The sequence below is a fragment of the Sebastes umbrosus genome, chromosome 13 (genome assembly GCF_015220745.1).
Source record: "Sebastes umbrosus isolate fSebUmb1 chromosome 13, fSebUmb1.pri, whole genome shotgun sequence".
Classification (NCBI taxonomy): Eukaryota; Metazoa; Chordata; class Actinopteri; order Perciformes; family Sebastidae; genus Sebastes; species Sebastes umbrosus.
In genome coordinates this window covers 5,981,742-6,006,893 of record NC_051281.1, presented here as the reverse complement: position 1 = coordinate 6,006,893, position 25,152 = coordinate 5,981,742, and the positions used below count along the sequence as shown (strand labels likewise).

Genomic DNA, 25,152 nt, shown 5'->3' with positions numbered 1-25,152 from the left:
TATTGATGCTTAGAGCTAAAAAAACATCAAATTCTATATCTAATTAATAGATCAATTGATAGTTAAACAAATTATTACTTAGAGCCATAATATGAACATAACTACATATCTGTTTAAATCTATCTGCTCCTTCCAAAAAGATGGACATTTTTCAGTGAAAATCAGTAAAAACAATGATCATAAATAACATTTAATGCATGTGTGACTTACACAGCACAGTGCAGAGGAGTGAACGGGTTCCCGTCAATACAGCGACAACCTTTCTGCTCCAGCAGAACCTCCACACACCCCTCATGACCTGCAGACACAAACACACACACACACAGTGTTGGAAAAGAGTCTTGTTTGATTTAAAGTGCATTATCATACTCAGAGGTGGAAGAAGTACTCAGATCTTTAACTTAGTCCTGCATTCAAAATCTTACTAAATTAACTTAAAGTACCAAAAGTAAAAAATTATATCAATGAATTAAAATTTGTGATGAATTAATGTGTTCATAACTTTAACATTTTAATGTATTTATTTACTACTGGGTAGCTTAATCTATATAATACATCATAATTTATTCGTTGATTCATATTTTGTAATAATAATCTGAATCTGCAAAGTAACAAAAGCTGTCAGGTAAATGTAGTCGAGTAAAAAATACAATATTGTTCTCCAAATTGTAGTGGAGAAAAAGTAAAGTAACAAAATGGAAATACTCAAGTGAAGTACAGGAACCTCCGAATTATATTTAAGTACAGTACTTGAGTAAATGTACTTAGTTACTGATCATGCTTTACTATTACTTTATAATAAAAACAATATTAATATGAACAATTGAAAAATCATTCAGATAATAGAAGAGCGTAAAAAAAGAATGAATAATAAAAAAATAAGAGTGATTAAAAACAGTGGAGTTCAGACTGAAGGTATCTATATGAACACTGACCGTAGTAGCAGGCCCAGTGCAGCGGCGTGTACCCGTTGTGGTCCCTCAGCGGGGGGAGGGACGGCGGTTCGGAGCAGGCGATGCTCAGCAGCTCGCTCAGCCACGAGGCGTGACCTCGGGCTGCGGCCAGGTGGATGGCGGTACGACCTCGAGAGTCTCCGAGCAAAACCGAGGCTTCCTGCTCCAACAGACACTGGATGCACTCCTCCTGACCACACAGCAGCTGGGGAGAGAAGATGAAAAGATCTATAGATCAGAATCAAGCTGCTGGTTTCCATAACAACCATTTTATAAAAGATAAAAGTCTGACTTTTCATTTCCTGACTTCTAGGACGCTACTGAAATATTACATTTAGTCACCTACATAAACTCTTTGGAAAAACTTCCCTTTTGGTGCATTTACTAATATTCACAATAAAGATATAAATAAGACAATACATAATAATGAATAAATATTGTAAATATTAGATTATTTATCCATTAATATTTATTATATTCATTATATATTATAATAAATAAATAATAGCAAACAATTGTAGTATAAAACGTAAAAATCATGTTACTGTTACAAATAAATGTATTGATAAAGGAACAGATATAACTGATAATAAAGTGGAATTCAGATTCATTGAAGTGTCTGTAATTTCATAAATTTGATTTACTGTCCAAACGAAGAGAGAAAATATTCCCAGATGTGCACGTGTGCATCGAAAGATATTGTTCTGGTGGCACACTCAAGCCTCCACAAAGGCAATTTGTTAATGCTCACCCCGAGGTGCAGAGCAGTGAGGCCGTGTTTACTCGCCACATTCACGTTGGCTTCCCGCTCCAGCAGCAGCGACACGGCGTCCACGTGACCTCCCGCCACCGCCAGCATCAGAGGAGTCCTGCAGACGAGGATGAAACACAGGAGGTGTAAAAAAAAAAGCTGGAACAGTTAAGGAAACACTTGAATGGGAGGAAAAATATCAAAATCACTCACTGTCCCTGAGAGTCAGCAGCATCTACGAGGTCTGTACTCTCCGATTCATCCAGCAGGAGGCGCACGCACGTCGTATGACCGTTCATCACTGGAGGACACCAGAGAGGGCGAGACAGCAAGAAGAACAAGAAACAGAGAGTGACAGAAATATTTATTAATAGTCAGTTAGATGACACATCAGATTGTGAGGATTCCTGCCTCACCACCGCAGAAAGCAGGAAATTATCCTAAAGAGAGTGAGTAGTGTGCTGAGCAGAAACAAATATTTACAACAAATAACCTGCTCTTAAACACTGTTTACAAGACTCTTAATGGTTTGCTTTCACATCCAGGTACCACATGTGTTCATACAGATGTTGACGCGGCAGAGGAAACAGGAAGATTGAGAATGAAACTGAACCCACCTGCCAAGTGGACAGGGCTGCGTCCGTACTGGGAGTCGGTGGTGCGCGGCGACGCCCCCTGGCCGAGGAGGGTGTGAACGCACTCGGCGTGGCCCCGGAGGGCGGCCAGGGCCAGGGGGGTCCTCCCCGCCTCGTCCCCCTGGTCCACCTCCCTCTCCCCCTGCAGCAGCACCTCCAGGGCCTGAGCGTGGCCGTGGTACGCCTGCAGAGACAGACACTCTTTAAAAAAAAAACACTTTAACGGGAGACACTCCTGGTGAATAGGGTAAAAAGTTAGTAGATATCACCATAACAAAAACAAAATCCAAGTTTTAATAACTACAACTATCCCTTAAAAAGACACTGAGATAATACAAAATCTTAATACAGTTATGGTAAATACCAAAAATGTGTCTGTAGCACCGAGTATTGAAACCTTTCAAGTAGCAAAAGTTGGCATCGCATCTCTGGTCTGAGTCATAGTCTTGTTTACTCTGATCAGATAGTTCCCGATTTAAATGAAACTTTTGCCAGTTTTAGACTCTTTTATTTAGGCAAAGGTTACTGAAACATGGCAGAGCAACATGACGGACTCCATGAAGAGGACCCCCTCCCTATGTAGATATGAAGGACTCATTCTAAGCTAACAAAAACACAACTATTCTTAGTTTCAAGTGATTATAGCGTACACTAATGAAAACATAGTGATTCATATTATATTCCATTACTGCTAACAGATCCCCCAAAATGTTACACAGTGTTTCCTTTATTGTTTAATCTGAGGAAATTAGAAAATTGAAATTAAAAACTATATGTGTATATATACTGTATATATATATATATATAATTAAAATTATTATTTTTTCTAAGTTTGAAGATTTTATGGAAACACTTGATTCATTTGCTCACAGCATGTGTTGGTTTATGATTTATTTGATCAATTTATTTTTGTGTTGGTTATTTGTTTTTAGTAACAAAAATGAATCATTGTAAAGAGTGATGTTTATTTCTTTTTAAAATAATAAAAATCATGCTTTTTTTATAGTGAGCACACAGCTGTTTTTGAATATAATTAATTTGTTTTTGTTGTATTTAGACAACATTTAACATTTAATAACTTTTTGGTCCCAAAACTCAGGTATTGTATCAGTATTACTATTGAAAAACACATACGTAATACAGTAACATCTCATGCTATCTGTGTGTGTGTGAGAGAGAGACTCACAGCGAGGTGCAGCGGGCTCCTGGCGTTCGGAGATTCAGGGTCGTCTTGGTGACAGTCGTCTCTGTCCAGCAGCTGCAGGTCACAACGACACACATCAACGTGAAACCTACTGACAGTCCACTCACATAATTTACTTTATACTTATACACTCAAGCTCAAATTTGTACATTTTTGACACAAATCAGACTCGACGCTGAAACAAGAAACACCAGAAAAGTGGAATGTCGTTGCGTGGCATGCAGAGAAAATATGATCAGCCAACAGATGGAGGAAACGCCTCGAGTCACCATACAACTATTTCCTCTGTGTGTGTGTGTGTGTGTGTGTGTGTGTGTGTGTGTGTACTGACCAGCTCCAGACAGTGCCGGTGTCCATAGGCTGCAGCGTAGTGGACAGGACTGTAGCCCTGTTTGTCTTTCAGAGACGCCGTTGCTCCGCTCTGCAGCAGGAACTCTAAACATCTGGAACACAAACATCTCAGTTGTCATTCAACACACAACAACAGCAAACAAACACATTACTGAACAGGACCACAATCTGCTTTTCATTTTTAATTTCCTACAGCTGAGAGTAATGCCACCATTTCATTAGTGGGGCAATAGTGTTCATCAACAAAACACTCACAAATGAAGCGTTTTAATGAGCCGGTTTAGGGCTTCAACTAACAAATACTATCCTCATCGATTAATCTGCCAATCATTTTCTCAAGTAATCATTTTGTCTATTAAACCAACAGTCCAAAATCCCAAAAATATTCAGTTTACTATCATTCATGACCAAAAAAAGCATAAAATCTTAACATTTGAGAAGCTGAAAACAGCAAATGTTGTAATCTTTTTGATCGATTGAAAAATTTACTAAAACAATTAATCGGTTGTCCAAATAGATGCAGATTCAACTAATCGACTAATCGTTGCCGCTCTAGTTTAATTTAAGGAAAAGTTTAGAGACCTCTATTAGATTTTACGGAAAAACTTCATCCATTTGATCAAAGAATGTTTTGGAAAATGATTGTACATTACAATTGCCTGGTATTTTTTCTTTCCTTTGTGTTGGCGGTGAAAATATTTTAAATATAGCGTACACTCAAACTGATTTAGATTTTTTTAGGTGGGCCTTTCTTTTAGGTGTCTAAAATACATTTTGCTGTCCACAGCAGTACATTGCTTTGCTCCAGTGTGGTAACTCCTCTCTGTTTTTCCAAACTGGGGGCGTGCTGACCGTCATCTACTGTAGGTAATACACTGACTATGGATAAGTACCTCATACAACCCCACTTCAAAACACCCAAACTATCTCTTTAACATTAGATCAAAATGTCATATATTTCTTAGTGTGAACTTACAGCGCTGCCTCTTTCTCCCTCTCCGCCTGAACTCCTTCACTCTCTGGCTCCAGAGCAACACGACGCCTGTACAGGGGGAGACAACAGGAGAGACGGGTGAGATAAACTAACATCAACACACTCAAACAACAACCTCTTTTAATGCGCCGGCAACCGACTAACACCAGCAAGTAAGAGGATATCTAACTACTGGCTGTGCTGCCAATCCTGGAGGCCATGCATGACTATCCACCACCTCGGATGTCACCTCCAGGTTACCATGGAAACAGAGAAGGTGTGGACCATCATGTTTCTATATGTGGTAACAGTAGACAGCTACCCAGATATTCACTGCAACACCAGAGAAGTGGTGTGAAGACGTTTCAGATTCTCTCCTCGTCAATAAGAAGAATTCTCCTTTTAGCTTTTAATGATGAAAGAAAAGATTTTGTCTCCCTTCATTCGGCCTCAACCCTCACCTCCTGTCCAGGTCCGAGGCGGCGGCGTAGTGCAGGGCAGAGCGACCCCACTGGTCGGTGGCGTTGATGGCGGTGCCACAAGCAACCAGAGTCTCCAGACACTGGTAGTGACGGCTGGCGGCCGCGTAGTGGAGGGGGGTTCTGGGGAAATAACAGGAAGAGAGGAAGTAAACTGAAATGAATACCAATATCAAATTTGAGGAGCTGAAATAAGCACATTTTTGGCCACTGATGTTGGGAGATAAAGCCTGGACAGAGGATGTGTTGGATGGGGTTGAGGCTCGAGTTCTTCCACTATAAACTCAGTAAACAATGTCTATATGAACGGGGGTCTTGTCATATTGAAACAGAAAAGGAGCTTCTCTAAATTGTTGCCAAAAAGTTGGAAATATCCCAAATAAAACAGTATGCTGGAGCATTAACTGGAACTGAAGGGCCAAGCCATAAATATGTGGACAAGGTGTCCTTGAGCAAATGTTAATTATATTGTTCTAAAAGGTTTTAGAAAACTGCGCTGACTTGAACTGTACTAACTAACTCCCGATCTATTATTAGGATCAATGTCAACACCTATAATAATGATATAGGAGATGTGTACCAACGTGCAGAATGGTACAAACCAACAGGTGTGACCAGTCGGACTGACCGTTAATAAACAGACATACTGAATAGATGACTCAATCAATTAAGGCGACACAGACACACACACCTACACCTACCTACACCCATTAACAAAAGACACAAATAAGGACTACACCCAACACAATGCTTGTACCAACTTCTGAGTCCCTGGACATCAAAGCTTTGATGCTGGAACCTGAGAATGGTTGGTATTTTTGCTGTCAGTCAGTTTATAGTTTTGTTGATCTACTAATTGGCTCATTGGCTCGTTGTGTTCTCTTACCTGCCACACTTGTCCCTCCTGTTGTGGTCTCCACCGCTGCTCAGGAGCAGCTTCACACACTCCACATTACTGCAACAGAGAGCAGGTAGAAGGTACAATTACTACAAGAAGACCATTCAGACTATAAAATGATATACACTGTACATATATTCTCTTAAGTTATGGATTTAAGGGTTCAACCTATAGCGAGGATCTTTTGTCTCCTCCCTCTGGCAGTGAGAGTATTTACACCAACACTGTCAACGTGTGCTTATGACATACTGTATGCCTGCAGGTGAGCTCGCCGCATCTCCCCCCGCCCCTAGGAGCTCTCTCTTCAAGTCTTCCCGTGCAAATTAGGGCAAATTTTGAACGGACACTGCACTAGTATTTTACAACATCTCTAAGAGCAGTAATGTGACATCTGTGTCTGCCCTTATGGTATGCGTCCACAGGATCCCACGCTTCCTATTTATTGTCTACGTAAGAAGCCGTGAAATGCATTCTGGTAGCGTGGCGGCGCGTTTTGAGAGACTGGGTGTCACGTTGGCCGCTCCTCATTTGAATAAAGTTGAGGTCTAGACTCATCATTGGCCATTGATGAATAGTTTCACCCATCTTCTCCAGCTGTTTCCAGACTACTTGTTGTAGTTGTGCATGCTCAGTTTTCTGTGCAACAATTCAGGTGAGCTAACTTCCTGTTTCACTTTCAAATGAGGTGGTTTAGATGATCTGATCTGAATAAACGGTTTGTCTGATCATCTGACTGCTTGCGGTGATGTTGCCGAGTTCTCACATCGTAGAGATGATGATGTTGAGGCATTTTTCAATAAACCAGAATGATCCTTTAAGATTTATTTTTAAAGAGATTTATATGTTTATATAAAGAAAGTTGTGTCTCACCCTCCGGCAGCAGCAGCGTGCAGGCAGGTCCTCCCCAGGCTGTCAGGAGTATCAATCTGGAAGCCTGCAGACAGGACCGAGTCGTTACACATTATGCTAAACCTCCGACCTGAAGAGGGCAGTGCAGGGAGACGGAGGAGGGAGGCCAGAGACAACACACAGCAGCAGCCACCACAGAGAGTGAGAGAGAGGAAGAGGAAGAGGAAGAGGAGGAGGTGGAGAGAAAGACAGGTGTAAGTGCAACAGGTGGGGGGGAGAAGGTTAGGTGAGAGTGCAAGACGGTGGCCATGCATACAGGAAAACACATAAACATCTGTGAGCTACAGGTTACACAGAGAGAGAGAGAGCTAAGAGGAAGGAAGGAAGGAATCTGAGAGAGAAAGTACAAAATGTGGCTTTGACCAATTCACAAATTAAGGCATTGTTGTTACTAAGAAGTAACAAAACCCTTTTTCAGCTCAGGGACTTTTCCAGTAACCTTTGAACATTTTCAGGAACTGCATCTACGAGTGTGCCATATTTTTATTGTGCAAAAGATTTGTCATATCACAATAACAATGGCTTCAAAACCTCTAACAGCATCTGAAACCTCCTTCCAGTTCCCATAACAAAAGGCTGTAAACAGGAAGTATAATGTTGCCATGGAGTCAATGAGGCAGCTGTGGGTTACAATTTTTTTTAAGTCTATATTTGTTTATATTCTGGCATATTGACGTCATTAAAAGTATGCCGAATTAGCTGTTAGCAATTCCTGTTTGTTATGTACCCATGGATGTACAGACAACTACCACTGGATTACTTTGATACTGAAGAAAACTTCTCAGGCAAGTCTTGCGTTATTTTTCCCCATGAATTCTAAGCAGATTTATGGATGTTTATTCTTGATGGATATTATATATATATATATATATATTGATATCTTTGGAAAGTGTAATGCTGGGTTCAGACTACACAATGTGTGCATCATGTCTGTATCTTCAGATTTGTTTATTTTGATCCCAATCTTCGTTAGGACATGCTGGGATAGAAAGACTGTCTATTTTAGATAAATGTGTGGTGTGGAGTCAGTGTGCAGTAGTGATGTGCAGGTCAGGGTTTTTTTTATTACCCGCATCCACCCGACCCGTTATGAGAGCCGATCTGCACCACCCAGCCCGCAAAAATATGTGTTAATCAACCGATACGAACCACACCCGAAAACTGCCAACTCTGAGACAAGGACACAGGAGACAAGTGGACTCAAGCAACACAGCTTGTGGGTTGTAGGTCGACTTGCGCATTCACTAGCGTGCAGGCATTACCCTTTTCGTTGATATCTTTTACATAAATGTGATGTGGATATAATTACGCTTACACTATTAGGTCTAAACAACCAAACAATGTAGATTTTTCCATGGTATTGTTCAGGGTTTTATCATGTTGTCATACATGTTGTTATTACAAAAATACCATGCAATACCATTATATTTTTTTGAGACAATGTCGTCCAACCCTTGCAAAAACCTTTCAACTGCAAGATCTCGGTTTCAGTTTTGTAACTGGGCCAAAGTTCCTGCCCTAAGTAACAAAACCTCCCTGTTCCCGAGGCAGGACTTTCTGATGGTCCAGGAACAATTAGTGAGGAGTCTGCTGTACCAAATACAACACGTTTACAACAGATGGGAAGCTGACCACAGAGTGCACCTTCTTTACTACCTCCACCAAGGAGGGGATGTTTTTCGGTTCTGTTTGTTGGTTTGTTTGACTGTTTGTCAGCAGGATTACGAAAAAACGACCAGCCCGATTTTCATGAAACTTGGTGGAAGGGTATTGCATTGGCCAAGGAAGTATCCACTATATTGTGGAGCGGATCCGAATCACGAGGCGCATACACGCACTATTTTTCATCTATGAAAACGGCCTTGGCGTAGGTCTGCGCTCTCCATGTGCCCTTCTAGTTTGAATAATTGTTTCAGTGTGGTTATGTGCTGAATCATGAGAATAACCAGAAAACAGTCAGCAGATCTTCCATACTTTGCAGACAGGCGCTTGGCCTGCATGTACACAAAACATCCATTCAAACCCTCAACTCTTCAGACTACACCCCGACAACACATGCTATGCTGACATTTTTTTTTTAGCATTCCTCGCATCTAGCTTTTGTTCCTACAGAGGTTGAATGCAGTTCAAGGATAAAATTAACTACCACGTGAATGTATTTGTAACATCACTGTCGAGTCGCACATTACAAAGAACAACACGATGGCTGTGTTGTCGTCTTGTGCCGTGGCTTTATAAATCCTTTATCGTTAGAATTTGCCTAATCTTCATGGTTCTTCAGATGTAAAAAGGGACTTTTAGCTCCTGATTTAGCTCCCGAGTGCAACAAAATACAAAAGCTCAGCACCACTCCTGCTCACAACAGTCCGGACCAGACGCAACACTGCAGCTGCGCATGGCTCAAGCACATGTAAATGACTTCTTTGTTGTTCAATACAGCAACTCAGCAGAGCCACATGAAGAGTTTCATCCTGCTGCATGCCTCTAGACAAAAGCGCCAAAAAGGATTGCTGTCTTTCTGCTATTCACATTTGTTTAATGTTAATCTAATTTCCTTGTCAAGAAACTGACAAAATAGGGAAATGGGATGAGACAAATTATTTCATTGCCGAAAGCAAAACTTTTCAGATGCAAACAAGATATCAACCACCAGTGTGATTGCTCTAAGAGGAGAATTCAACAGAATAATACGCTCGTTTCCAGAGGGAGAGCGGTCCCATCAGTGAGTAATTAGACTCAGTGAGGCCTTGTCTTGTTTCTGGAACATTGTGACTTGAATTTGGCCGGAGCTGAATACGTGTGCTTGTGGAGGAATTCACCACTGGGAGCAAGAAAAACAACCAGGCCCAAACCTCCCTGAAAGAATCTACACTTGAAGATGGTGTTGGGGTAAAATACACTCTGAATCATCACATAGCCACGTAGTGAAAGTGATGATTCAAGTGCTCTCAGAAATATCAGCTATTTTTTACCACCTCGCAGTTGTATGCCTCCGCCAACCAGTCAAGTTACAGTTTACATCCATGTCTGTCCAAAATGTCATCACTACATCATTTTATCCTGTTTGACATTTGTTTGTCAAATTGTCCCAATTTGACAAACAAATGTTAGAATATTTAGCATTTGAATTCATTCTTGAGTTATGGCCAAAAACGTTTGTGAGGTCACAGTGACCTTGGCCTTTTTACCACCCAAATCTAATCAGTTCATCCTTGAGTCCAAGTGGATGTTTGTGCCAAATTTGAAGAAATTCGCTCAAGGAGTTCCTGAGATATCATGAGAACGGGACGGACGTGAGGTCACAGTGACCTTGACCTTTGACCACGAAAATCCAATCAAAGAGTATCGAAGCAAAGAGACAAAACTCACCCATGTTGGACTGAAAATGCTTTTTATATTTATAATATTTTATATATATAGAATATGACAATAGAATAGAAATATTTTTGTTTTACTTTTGTATGGCTCTTTTTAGGCAGACGTTTTATTGGCATCCGTTAGTCGCTTTCAGTCCAAAATGGCAGAAGCCTAGCTTTGCTGCTGGGCGCTGATGTTGCAATGGAACAAACAACTGACTTTCATTTCTTGGCGATATACGTTCTATGATCTAATCAGTTCATCCTGGAGTCCAAGTGGATGCTTGTACCAAATTGAAGAAATTCCCTTCAGGCATCATGACAATGGGATGGACGTACAGACAACCGAAAACATAACACCTTCGGCCAGAGCTGTCGCCGGCGCGGTGGCATAAAAAGCCCACTGTTTAATAAGTTAATGTTTTAGAATAGAGACAAAAGTGTATGACAGCTGTGTACCTAATAAACTGGAGTGTATTCTGCTAAAACACACAAGAACTTAACACCAATTAAAGTTAAGGCAGTAAAGGATAGTACTCTCTTTTTAGTGAGGAAGCAAGCAAAAGTTGCAAGTTTGATTAGGAAACTAAATCTACAACTAGTTTCTTAGTTCACCTGAGGACAGCAGCTTCCTGCAGCAGTCAGAGTGAGCGTTCAAGGCAGCCAGATGGAGAGGGAACATGTCGTGGACTCCTCGCCTTTGGAGAAAGATGCACAAAAGAAACAACAGTATAATTTACCAGATACCTCGTCGTTGTAATAATTTAACCCAAACGTCTGTGAACAAACAAACCTTGTGCAGTCTGCTCCGCTGGTGATGAGCGTGTTGATGAGGAGTTCATGACCGAAGCGGGCAGCGATGTGGAGAGGAGTGTTCCCGTCCTTGTCCACACAGTCGATCTCCCCACCTGAAATTAAACAGTTAATTTATTAATAGGGAGAATATGCAACAGGTGTAACTTTAAGAGAGAGAAAACAAGCATAAAGTGGTCTCACCATTCTGGATGAGGGTCTGTGAGCGAGTGAAGCGTCCATGAACTGCCGTCATGTGAAGAGGACTCTTTCCGTCACGACTCTGAAGAAGAAATAAAACGACAGATCTTCAGGTTTTAATGTGAAACGTTGATTTAAGTTTGAGAAACACACAAGCAATAAGTATAACCATTGTGGGAGATATTAATCATCTCAATTATGGTCTTATTTATCGACATATTCTTTCCTTACACAATTAATTTGACAATGCATAACACGCAAATTGCAGCCGGCGTACCTGTACGTTGACATCAGCCCCGTTGTTGACCAGGAACTCCAGACAGAGCGCTCCATGTGTGGAGGCGGCGGCAAAGTGCAGCGGGGTGAAGCCCTTGTTGTTGGCCTGGCTGACGTTGGCGCCGTAATCGATCAGCTCGCTGACGACGGCGTCCTGTCCGTTGAAGCAGGCCACGTGGAGTGCCGTGTTCCCAAATGCATTGGACTCATCTATCTGTTGTCAGAGTGAAAACAAGACATTATTATTATTATTATTATTATGTTCACGTACGTGTGTGTGTGTGTGTGTTGAGTTTGTAAATGAGTAAGCTACATAATCAGTGCTAATTCAACATGGAGAACGTGTTGTTGAGTGTGGGAGTTATGTGTGAAGCAGCTGCAGGCTGAGACAGTCTGGGTGTGCCTACTCGTACATCTATCTTTGTGAGGACCAATTTCAGTTTAAGACGTTGGGAGTGAGGACATTTTTGGAAAGTGAGGACCTCACTTTGGGACAGACCTTCAAAGGGCTGTTTGAGGGTTCAGACCTGGTTTTAAGCTTCAAGTTAGAGTTTAGTTTGTGATGGCTAAGGTCAGGGTAAGGGGTTAGACCAGGGGTCAGCAACCTTTACTATCAAAAGAGCCATTTAAGGCAAAAAAACAAAAAACAATCTGTCTGGAAACGCAAAATATTTAAGCATTGTGATAAAGGTAACACAGCCTATAGTCTAAGTATATAATATATAAGTCTAATGCAGTGAGGGCCAAAGTGCAAATGTACTACGGAGTATTAGGGCCAAATTGAGGGAAAAAAACTGAGATTTCCAGAATAAAGTCATAACTTAACAAGAAAAAAAGAAAATAACACGTAAAACTACTACTTTATAATATTATGACTTTAACTCATAATACTACTACTTTTTCCCCGTAAACTTCTGACTTTATTCTCAGAATATTATGACTTTATTCTCGAAATCTCAGATTTATTTATTTTCCCTTAATGTGGCCCTAATACTCCGTCGTACCGTCGTACCATGTACCTACAAGAATGATAAATAAAAATGAAAATGTAAACCAAAACAGTTATTCATTTCCATTTTTAAAAATCCACAGTGAGCCACTGGAGAGGGGCTTAAGAGTCACAGGTTGCAGACCCCTGGTCTAGGAAATGCATGATGTCAATGGAGGGCCCTCACAAGTATAGAGAGACAAATGTGTATGTGTGGGTGTGTGTGTGTGTCCTGACCTCCACAGCCAGGTTCAGCAGGTGTTTGACCACGGCGATCTGCCCACTGGAGGCCGCCGTGTGGAGGGGAGTGTATCCCCGTTTGTCCTTACAGCTGATCTCCGCCCCCTGACTCACCAGCAGACACGCCACATCCAAATGACCTGCAGGGGGAAGGGGGGCACCAGAGGACACAAACCGTGGGCAAAAAAAAAAACAAGGAGGAATCCTAACTACATTTGTTTTCTGTAATGCATGTTTCAATCTGTCATGATAACTTTGCAAAGTGTTATGTTGTGTCTTGTTTCCAGCTCTGATGAATAGGTAATTCCACTATTAGGTGACTCAGAATAATCTACTTATGTGAGATGTCTTTAACAAACGTCTTTGTCTCTTACCCATGAAAGCTGCCCAGTGCAGCGCTCGGCCATCTTTCTTATCGAAGGCGTTGATGTTGGCTCCTTTAGCGAGGAGGAGGTTTACCATCTGACAGAGGGAGGAGGGGAAGTTAGTGGGTAATATCAGAGAGAGATATATTTGTGTTTGTATGTTTATATGTGTGTGTGTGTGTGTGTGTGTGTGTGTGTGTGTGTGTGTGTGTGTGTGTGGGGGGGTGTGTGTGTGGGTGATGGTCTTTACACAACAGCATTGTAAATATATCTCATCACTTGGCTCAGCTGTTGCATAAACACTCTGGAGAGAGAGTGTGTTGGGCATAAATAGAAGAAGTCGTTCATTCAGTTTGGCTCCAGAAATCTGCCGCCTCTCATTGTTAATTTTAGACTCAGCACATTTGTGAATGATCCCATGTAAGAAAAAAAAGAGCGTTTCAAAATGAACAACCCACTAATGACACAGCTGCACTCGCCCACCTGTTTCCGAGCTATCCGAGCACAAAGGACGGTTACATCACCGCCTGCTTAGTGGTGAACTACACCAATATGCTGGAGCAGGATTCAGTGTGCTGCAGCAAATTATGAAGTCAGTCAGTGTCTGCAGTACCTCGGTGTGGCCGTTGAGGGCGGCATGATGCAGGGCGGTGCGTCCGCCGCGGTCCGACACGTTGACGCTACTCAGCAGTGGGATGATGACCTCTGCGCATCGCAGCGCGTTATTGGCTGCAGCAACATGCAGCGGCGTCTGCCAGTTCTTGTCCCGGGCGTTCACGTCGGCCGAGTGGCGGATCAAAACTCGCACAGCCTCCTAAGGAAGGAAATCAAATTAATTATTTTTATAGATTAGTTTTACTTTGATACAATACCTTGAAAAATATCTATATAAGGTGTGTCAATCAATTCAAATATTTAATCGCGATTAATCACGATTGTCCATAGATAAATCGTGATTAATCGCACATTTTTTATCGGTTCAAAATGTACCTTAAGGAGAGATTTGTCAAGTATTTAATACTCTTATCAACATGGGAGTGGGCAAATATGCTGCTTTATGCAAATGCATGTATATATTTATTATTGGAAATCAAGTAACAACACAAAACAATGACAAATATTGTCCAGAAACCCTCACAGGTACTGCATTTAGCATAACAAATATGCTCAAATCATAACATGGCAAACTGCAGCCCAACAGGCAACAACAGCTGTCAGTGTGTCAGTGTGCTGACTTGACTATGACTTGCCCCTAAACTGCATGTGATCATCATAAAGTGGGCATATTTTGTGTAAACGATGTCACTGACACATTTCTCGAGACTACAAGAAGCACAACTGGAAGAAAAAAGTGAAAAATGCCCCCCCCCTGACTATTGTGATTCAATTATACGTAAAAAATGGAGATTAATTGGGAACCTAAATCAACTGTGTTGAGTTCAAGTGAGGCAGATGATATGAATAAAAGAGAAAGTGTAAAATATGATCATGTTTAGTATGTCTATATCATCTGTGAGGTAACAGCGAGCAACGAAACCTGCTCTCATACTGTCAAAAACAGAAAGTCATGATTTACGCAGCCTTCAACTACTTAATATATTCCTGCAATGCAAACTAACTGGTAAAAAGCCCTGGATGTTTATGACGCCATGTCTACAGCACTAAAATGCATCATCCAGGTATGGCAGCCATGTTGAATTACCTGTTTGGGCACTGGGAGTGATGACACCTGATTAACTGCTTTGACCCAGATTCTCAACGCTTGCGAACGTAAAGCCGTCCCTTGCGGTCTGAGAGTAGTGTGTGAGACGCGCTGGCAGAGGCTGAGAAATGATGAGTGTGCATGTCGGCCTGTTTTCAGGTAAATACCGCTAGGTGCAGTTTAGCTCCTTGACACCTGTGTCATAATGAGGATCTCTCGCTGCGCTGCAGGAAGTTGTCGTTGTTTCGGGAAGAAGAAAGGATTTGGACTCAGTAGGTGTGTGGGTGTGTTTGTGCTCACCTCGCTCCGAGAAGCCACAGCGCGATGGAGGGGGGTGAGCCACATATTATCTTTGGCGTTGACCCGAGCCCCTGCAGAAGCACACAGGGCAGAAAGAGGAAAGTCAAGTTTACACTCGTAGCTACATGCATAAAAATAACAGTTGGTAGGACACATAGTCCTAGTCAGTAGTTTCATCTACTAACATTTAAGACCATGAAAGAACGTTTTAATGCCAAATTGAGTGAAAAAAAACTGGAAAAAATTGCATTTTCATTACTAAAGAATTAGTGAAAGAGTAACTGCTGACATATTAGAGGGCCTGTATGACTGGTGTGAATCCTCATATCAAGATAAGTGCTCCAGAAATGGAAACCTTTCCTAAATTAAGATGTAAATCCTATATCTAAAGGATAAGGCTAGTGATATGAGAACATGAAAACCAATTGTTTCTATCAACCACCTGCTGGCTTTAGTCCACCACCACCATCCTGTCCATCTCCTATCTTCATATGGGCCTACGTTACTCTTTTTCTGTTGATAACCTCAACAAATATCCTTATACACTTATAACTGATCATTCTTTGTTGAAGCGGTTTGGGTATTGTGATGAGATTTGTTGACAATGACAAAATATTTGTATATAATAGTTTGTATGTAAAGTAGCAAATTTGCAGGCACTTTTCTGTGGAAACAAGAAAGTAAGATGGAAGATGAAAACTCAGAGAGAGACAGAAACGAGAGGAAGATATTTTACCAGAGAGGATGAGGAGCTCTGTGATCTCAGCATCGCCCAGGAAGGCCGCTGCATGCAGCGGGGTGCGCTTCTCTGAATCCTGAGGGAGGAACACAGTCAGTTGGTACATGTAGCTAGTAATATTGGAAAGGTAGGGTAGGGTTTCAACCATATCCTGCACATATAGAAGCCAAAATATCCCCATGTTATGTTTAAGTCTGTTCCCCCGCTGAATAGTGTTTCCCTCCTGTTAAAATGATAGTAGTTAGGGTTAGGGATAAGGGTTGGTTCACATTTAGGTGGGGGGGAAACACATATCGACGGGAAACAGGACTCCACACAACACCGGATACAGGAGCAACTCGGAGCAGCTGCCCGAGCTGCCATATTGAGATTTTAACATCATTTGGAGCCAGAGTCTGCGCAGTACTAATCTGGAGGTGGAGGTGCTGTATCAAGGTCCCGCCCACACAAACCCACCCGAGCCAATCACGAGTCAAGCACGGCCGTGTCTTGTTAGTGTGATCCACATAGCTGCAACGTTAGCACCACAGTAGCTGTTTGGCAAGAAAAGACTACTACAACTAACCATAATGTCTCTATATAACAACATTTATGATCAAATTGACACACGTTCTATGACACAGACTTGTGGTGGTTATGGAAAGTTAAAGTTACATCTCCCATATCGTACATTCCCCGAGCCTCCGGCTTCGCGGCTACTTCACTGAGAGCAGCTTGTATGCACTAAATAGGGGATGTGGTGTCTGTCTAATTACTTATATACAGTCTATGGTCTCAACCTTGATACAACAGCAGCTGCAGTTATTCTATTTTTATACAAGTTCAAATATGATATCTCATCAAAGCAACACTTTTAGATTCCCCAATTTTTTCTCAAATTAGAGCTGGAGCTCCCCGGCACCTCAGACAAAAAATGGGTGGGAATTTTTACATATTAGTAATCCACGATGAGTCGACCACGACACTGAACAGAGGAGGCTGTGATATCAGCTCACAGATGATGAGCTGAGGATCAGTGACGGGGCCATTCAGTGTCTGTCAACACATCCATTGTTCCACTCAGTCAGCTCAAGACCAGCCCAGACCACCCCACATGTCCATGTGACTGGACCGACTGCAGCCTCTCCAACACAAACACATCCAGAGTGGACAATGACGGTGACGTGGGACGTGAGTCCTGCAACCAGGAGACTAAATACAGCAAAGAGCCCACATCCTGTGCTGCCCGGGTACAGACATGTAATGGATCTATACTCATATGATGTAAATAAACAAATGCGCTGAACTTTGGCTTCACTGACTCTTGACCCGTGGCCCTCCTCCGCTCACCCTTGGGTGCACGCTACAACAGGAAGCAGGGCCTGAAGACGACGCCGGGTTTTTTGCTTTCCCAAAACCTGACTTTGAGCAGAGATGCAAAAAGGAATCTGCGTGTAAATCTGGATGTGCATCAAATTACATATGATGATAAAGAATTATGCAGAGTTTTAAAGAATACCTCAATCTATTATGGTGTAGTACAAGGATCAACTGTGCATCAGATGTTTACACTGACTTAAGGCTATAAAAATGGTATAAATACAAGCGGCTGTTGGTACTGCGGTATTGTAGAAAAACGAGTACCATCACGTTTTCAAAATTTTGGCATTGATATGGAACCAAAGTATCGGTTCTCGTGTCATCCCTAGAATGCATACAGCAAAGGAAGTGAAGAAGGAGAGCTAGTAAACATGGATGTAAACAATGCAGGATTTGCAGATGTTAAATAAGGAAGGATGCACATTTGTTAGACTTCGAAAACATAACTTTAGTCTGTTTACAAGAAAACTACACAGGGCGCCTTAAACAGAATGCAGCGCATTGCCGCAAAAAAATCCAACAAGAGATTAAGAACTTTCATGGGCTCATTAAAAAAGATATTTTAAACAAGATTTTTTTAAAAAGACTGGAAGAAATTTGTAGGAGGAAAAGTGAAAAAACTGTCATGTCATGACTGACAGCTGATCTGAGTGAAGTAGTCACAGCCAGAGGTTCGGGAATTGTACGAGAGAGGAGATGTAGCTTTAACTTTCCATAATCACCACAAGTCTGTGTAATATTAATATTTTGAGATCACTTTTGTACAGTGGGAGGAAGTGGTGACACGTCGTCCATCTATATATACAGTCTACGTATCTGACACATCTGTCTTGATGTAGACACTTTATATGTGTGTCTGTGTCCTCACCAGAGCATTGATGTCTTCAGACTTGTATATGAGCATACGAATCTCTTCAGGGTCTCCGCTGAAGATCGCCTGGATGAGAGGAGGCTGAGGAGAAGAAAGAGGACAGAACATTCAACACATGACCAGAGACAACATGTCAGACATGCATAAAATACACATGATCAGTTTAAACAGGCGGGGAATTCATCAGAGAGACAACGTGACGAAACTACATGTTAGGCAGCAAGAGGAGGACGAGTATGATCCTTCCCACGGTATATAACTTGGTGTGCGTGTGTGTGTGTGTGTGTGTGTGTGTGTGTGTGTGTGTGGGAGCAGCTGCTTGACTTTAAGCTCCTGTGTTTACAAAAGCGTGAGCTACAACGAGACTGCAGCCTACTATACACTGTATACAAAAATGTTCTTAATACCAAACAGGACTATTTTTATCAGTGACGCTTCTTCTTATATGTAGACATGACCAAAACGTTTGTCCACCAGAAGATTCTTTGCAGATACAAATCATAAAAATAAAATGTGTGTGCAGAGAAAAGGGCTTTAATGAAGGGCACTGAATGGAGGTCATGTCTCTGAAGCCCGTATTTTCTTTACCAGATCACAGATATGAGGTAAATAGAGGCCTTAAACACACATACAGAGAGCGTGGGTAAAGAAAAAAAGCCTGCAGTGCAACATGAGGGAGGCCAACAACATGTCAGCAGTGGTGGAATGTAACTAAGTACATTTACTTAACTACTGTAACATGATATAAATCACTGGTATGGTGCTTTAAAACGTCAGCTATATTGATTATTTAAAACACTAAAAGTCGATGTCAGAGGCCGACATGTAGGCTGCAGGTTACTGATGAATCAGATCTGACAGAGCGAGGCCTCACTTCACTTCCTGTGTGCCTCCTGCCTCACTTCCTGTTGCACAGTCTCTCCTTCTCAGAAACACGAGAGAGGAACCACAGAGCAGCGTTTCACTTCTGCTTTAAGAAACTCTGCACACATGTACGAAAGAAATGATACCACTTCCTCGTATGAACTTTTTTTTTTTCCCCTCCCTTGAATTCTGGTGTATTGCCACATCATCACACCATAGGTTACCCAGGTAACCTTTAAGTGCAGGCAGGGGTCGTTTGATATGTTTCCTGTTGTTCTAATAATAAACTACACCTTTTCTTTATTTGACAAAATTCTAAAAGTTTGGAATCAGCTGTTAAATTTAGGTTTTTCTTCTTTCCTTCATTAAAGGGATAGTTTGGGCGCCTGGGTTAGCTCAGTTGGTAGAGCGGGCGTCCATGTATTAAGGCTTGGTCCTGACCGCGGCGGCCCGGGTTCGAATTCGGCCAGTGGCCCTTTCCGCATCCACTCTCTCTCTCCCCCCTTTCAAGACTCTATCCACTGTCCTCAATAAAAATGGAAAATGCCCCCAAAAAAATAACTTTAAAAAAAAAAAAAAAAAAAAGGGATAGTTTGGGTGTTGTGAAGTGGGGTTGTATGAGGTACTTGGAGTTTAGAGAAGCAGACAGGAGTACAGACACTGGAGCAAATCAATGCACTGCTGTGGACGGGGGCCAGCAGCACAATGTATTTTAGCCACCTGAAACAAAAGGCCCACGCCGCCCACCTACATAAATCAATATCAGTTTGAGTGTACATTAATGCGTTCATCAATTTAATGTTGCAGCTGATAAAGCTGGAGCTCATTTTAAATACAAATATGTAGCTTAACCTATAATAATTGGGGCTGTCAAAGGTAACGCAATAATAATTCTTAACGCAAATTAACCATGTCATAGTAGCTTGTCGTGAAGGAGGTTAAATAACGCTCCAAACTAATGCTACATTTTGGTGAGGAAAATTTGTCATGTCCATTTTCAAAGGGGTCCCTTGACCTCTGACCTCCAGATATGTGAATGTAAATGGGTTCTATGGGTACCCACGAGTCTCCCCTTTACAGACATGCCCACTTTATGATAATCACATGCAGTTTGTGGCAAGTCATAGTCAAGTCAGCACACTGACACACTGACAGCTGTTGTTGCCTGTTGGGCTACAGTTTGTTATGATTTGAGCATATGTGTTATGCTAAATGCAGTACCTGTGAGGGTTTCTGGACAATATTTGTCATTATTTTGTGTTGTTAAATGATTTACAATAATAAATATATACATACATTTGCATAAAGCAGCATATTTGCCCACTCCCATGTTAATAAGCGTATTAAATACTTGACAAATCTCCCTTTAAGGTACATTTTGAACAGATAAAAAAATGTGATTCACTATGGACAATTATGCGATTAAATATTCTAATCGATTGACAGCCCTAATAATATTACATCATAATTCATTAGTTGGTTATATTTTGTATTAATAATCTGTATCTGGAAAGTACTAAAGGTATTAGATAAATGTGGTGGTGTGAAAAGTACAATATTTGCCTCTGAAATGTAGTACAAGTATAAAGTAGCATAAAATGGAAATTTTCAAGTAAAGTACAAGTACCTCACAGAACAGTACTTTTGTAAATGTACTTAGTTACATTCCATCACTGCATAACTGTATATGTTACTTGTAAATATAAGTTTCCTTTTTATTTCTTCCTTTAATGCTACTTTATGTATGTGTGTTCTGTCTTATTTTATTCTTTATATTCTATTCTAATCTAAATATTTGACTCTAGAGGACTATAACTACATTTCATTGTGTAATCCTGTCTTGCTTAATGACATGAATAAAATGTGAAAAGAAAAAATGACCTAAGAGTACGAATGTGACCAGGACTTCTGTGACACTTCAGCGTGTTTCAGAGTCAACACCTTGACGTTCCCCTGGAGGTCAAACTGGTTGAACAGGAGGGAGAACCGTCACTTTTTCCCTCGGTGAAAATTCCAGAGGTGGAAGAACAACTGAGATCTTTAACTTAAAGTAAAAGTAGCAAACGAAGAATAACGTGGGTGACAGAAAATGAAACGATTGTCCCGTCTTCCTCGCCATTTTCTCCTCTTGGTGATTAACCACATTTTCATTCAAGTTCAAAGCTGTTAAGTAGTGATTCAGGTTTAATCAGTGTTTACTTGAGGCGGAGTGATAAGAGATGGAAGGAGGGAGGACACATTTAGGGTAGAGAGAGAGAGAGTAGTGAACCAGGCCCCAGCTGGAGAAGTGGGGGGCTGTGCCTTTAAAGAAGCAGCCAGCCAGCCAACGCTTGGCAGCATATGGCCTCTTTAGCTATGCCGTTCTTTCTAAGTGCTCCACATGCACTACACACACACACACACACATACACATTCACGTCTACACTCGCACTAAATCTCAGCTGGCAGCGGTCCCTTGTCACAGCGCTGAGTCTGTGATCGCCATGGGGACTCGGGGAGACTGGTGCTGGCACAAGAAAGGAAAGAGATTTAGGGAGTGTGAGCATGAATGAGAACATTTCCTCGAACACATACCAGCACGGACACACCGACCCACCGACACACCGACACACCGACCGATGCTGGGGGTTTTCTTAAGGCCGATAAAATAATTTGGAATAATAAAAATCTGATTTGTTTTTGTATTGCCATTAACAGTTGGAAACGATCTATCAAAGACTTTTAAAAGACATAATAAAAATATGCTTTGGGCAGGTGTATTTTACAGTTGAGCAATTAACTTCACAATTAAAGACAGAACAATTACCAGTACTCGTTGAGCAGTAGTCTGTAATAACAATTAAGATACTATAAATACAATTAAAAAACACTAAAAACCTTATTCAATCTGAATCAAGAAAATTTTCAAATATTCATACAAAATCCAGCATATTAAACACATATTTCTGTGATAAACAACTGACCATTTGGTAAAAACTATCCGAAAAAACAGCAACTGTCCAGTCACAGTTTAGCAACCATAACAAGGCACTACAGGTCTGTCAATTTTTCTAAATTATGAAGGTAGGCATGCAAAGAATTTGGAGGGTGGTGTTTTTTTTTTTAGCTAAACACAAGAATAAAAGTGTGAAAATGTATTTAACGGTGTATTTGTCTGTTCTAACGTAATCCGTTAAAGGGATAGTTTGGGCGTTTTGAAGTGGGGTTGTATGAGGTACTTATCCATAGTCAGTGTATTACCTAGTTATTTAGGTGATTAGTTATCCTAGCTATTATCTATGCTCTCGCTAAAGCCACCAGACTCCACTGAAAAAAACAGTAATTTTACCTCTCAGAACAGGGGAGGGGGGTTGCTGGTCTACCGCTGCCTCGATCGGTTAGTTTGTTTTTACTGTTGAGTGACATTAGTTAGTTCGGATTCACCAAAGTCACAAAATAGCACAAAAAAACAAACCAATCAATGCAGCGGTAGACCAGCAACCCTGTGTGTTCTGCGAGGTAAAAGTCAAGTTTTTTTCAATGGAGTCTGGTGGCTTTTACGAGAGCATAGATGGAAACAACAGCTTGAGTTCCCCGTCGGAAAGGGCTGTCTGATGGCAAGTTAAAGATGTGAAAATACTGTAAATATAGAGTACACTTAAACCAATATTGATTTTTTTAGATTGGCCTTTCTTTTAGGTGGCTAAAATAGGTTTTGCTGCTGGCCCCGTCCACAGCAGTACATTACTTTGCTTCCATGTGGTAACTCCTGTCTGATTCTCCAAACTGGGGGCGTGCCGACCGTCATCTACTGTAGGTAACATACCGACTATGGATAAGTACCTCATACAACACTTCAAAACACCAGAACTACCCCTTTAAGTACACTAGTAACAGAGCAGGAGAAAAAAAGCAACACCCTCCCCGGCTTTATTAATATTTCCTCTGGGTTAAAAAAGTGCAGTATTTTTTAGTAACCACCAAAGAATATGCTTCATTTTTTCATTAAAAGTCTGATAAATGAAACGCTGAATGAGGATTTGCATTGAGTAACAGAAGCTAGTGGAAGAGAGGCTAAACAGGAAGTGACATCATGACTTCAGCTCTCTATTCTGGTCTGCTGATATTCTCAGTCGGGCTCCACCAACACTCCTGCAGGCTATCTGACACGATCTCAAACATAAGAGGTCTCACATGCATATTTCCACACAGTAACACCAAGAAACATTTCTGCTGAACACAACTACCAAACCTCATTAATAACCAATAGATGAGAAGGTGTCAACATGCTCCTGTCACTACTAGTTCTCTGAGAAACTGATTCAGGACCTACAGATTTCCCCTTCTATCCTCCACTCTCTCTTTCTTTCTTATCTTAAACTTCCTCCATCAGATTACCTCTGCTTATATTACAAACACACACACATAAACGTCATGTCCGAAGCACACACACACACACATTGTGTACATCCTGTTTTGTGTCTCCCTCCATCTCTTCCTGTGATGCCTGAGGCGACCGAGGCCTCTAACTGGCTCATCTGCTTCCCCCTCAGGGTCGACGAGTAATGTGCAAAATCAAAACCCCCACGATTTCTGCATGTTATTATTCCCCTCAGTCTCCCACTCAGACTGAATGTTTCACCTGCCTTAAACAGACACAGGGGACAATAGAGCAAGCCAATGTCAAAAACCAGGATAGGGGAGAAAAAACACAGGAAATCTGATAAGCGTGCGCACATCCACTATAGAGGCACACTCGCGACCGGAAAGTCAAAAGTCAACAACTTCCTGTGCTTCCTTTGTGTTCTGTTTGGTGGAAAGATGATGTTTAAATGCATGCATACATTACTACCATTAAAGATAGGAGAAAATCAGTGGTGGAAGAAGTACTCAGATCTTTTACTTAAAGCTACAGTCGGTAACTTTGTTATATTTACTCAAACTGTCACTGTATCCTGACAATAGTTCATAAATCAGGTTCCTCTGCCTCCTTTTAGTGCTCCTAATGGCGTTCGCAAGATTTCAACGTGTCCGAAGAAAACAACCAATCACAGCGGAGGAGTCTCTACAGCAGCTGTCAATCACTGCTGCACTTGTGAACTCCGATCAAACGGTCAAACTAGGCAGCGCTGATCAAATATGAATCAATATTCTGTTACGTTAATGTCTATTTCTCATCTCAAATGTTTTCAGAAACATCTTGTAGTGCACTGTTTAGCTGTAAAATGAGAAAGTTTGCTCCGGCTGGTAGGCGGTACTTCCTCAACTGTTTCAAACATGGCAGCCGGGTCATAAACTTTGTCTAAGTTCCAAATCGCATACTTTTTCTTTCTACTTTCAGTACGTACTGTTCCATACAGTTGGGACATACTACTTCTTCAGAACATTACACCTTGAACTTAGACCCCCTTGCTCATATATCCGCTGTGCAGAGGATTGTGGGTCCAAAAAATCCAGAAAAGCAGGCTGGCTTGCATACTGCAAAATGCAGCCGGATGCATTAGAACATCCTGGTACTTTTGGCATACTGACTGCACATTTCACATGACTGATTGTTCTCCTTCAGGCACTGTGAAATCTTGCAAATACCATTATGGAGCACAGGAGGACATTGAGCAAATATGAAAAAAAGTTATTAAAAGTAGCATCAATATCACAGAAATACTCTGTCCTGCATTCCAACCCTTATTTAAGTATAAGTACGAAAGTATTAGCATCAAAAATATACCAAAAGTAGAAGTACTCATTATGCAGAATGGCCTATTTCAGAATAATGTATATTATATATACTGGATTATAATTATTGATGCATTAATGTGTTCATCACTTTAATGTTGCATTAACTAACTTATTAATATAGTAATATACTGCTGAGTAGTTTAATCTATAATATTATCTGCATCTTATATTAATTAGGACTATATTTCATACATATGTGCACATATCTTATCTACGTTGTTCATTTTC

General features: G+C 41.2%; 1 protein-coding gene across 2 annotated transcripts in view; it reads right to left on the bottom strand.

The window, feature by feature from the left end:
- ankrd44 (ankyrin repeat domain 44) overlaps positions 1-25,152 on the bottom strand; it is a 36,154-nt gene that overhangs the window by 6,635 nt on the left and 4,367 nt on the right. For both annotated transcript variants that reach the window (XM_037790133.1, XM_037790135.1), the window contains exons 2-22: positions 18,340-18,423; positions 16,110-16,188; positions 15,374-15,444; positions 13,985-14,185; positions 13,381-13,468; positions 13,004-13,146; positions 11,780-11,992; positions 11,506-11,584; positions 11,303-11,417; positions 11,125-11,207; positions 7,115-7,178; positions 6,233-6,301; positions 5,329-5,469; positions 4,871-4,936; positions 3,875-3,986; positions 3,526-3,597; positions 2,322-2,523; positions 1,918-2,005; positions 1,705-1,822; positions 936-1,158; positions 211-298 (exon numbers count right to left, since the gene is read on the bottom strand). In XM_037790133.1, coding sequence (XP_037646061.1) covers positions 211-298; positions 936-1,158; positions 1,705-1,822; positions 1,918-2,005; positions 2,322-2,523; positions 3,526-3,597; positions 3,875-3,986; positions 4,871-4,936; positions 5,329-5,469; positions 6,233-6,301; positions 7,115-7,178; positions 11,125-11,207; positions 11,303-11,417; positions 11,506-11,584; positions 11,780-11,992; positions 13,004-13,146; positions 13,381-13,468; positions 13,985-14,185; positions 15,374-15,444; positions 16,110-16,188; positions 18,340-18,423 — 2,399 coding nt within the window. The remainder of the gene's footprint in view (positions 1-210; positions 299-935; positions 1,159-1,704; positions 1,823-1,917; positions 2,006-2,321; positions 2,524-3,525; positions 3,598-3,874; positions 3,987-4,870; positions 4,937-5,328; positions 5,470-6,232; positions 6,302-7,114; positions 7,179-11,124; positions 11,208-11,302; positions 11,418-11,505; positions 11,585-11,779; positions 11,993-13,003; positions 13,147-13,380; positions 13,469-13,984; positions 14,186-15,373; positions 15,445-16,109; positions 16,189-18,339; positions 18,424-25,152) is intronic.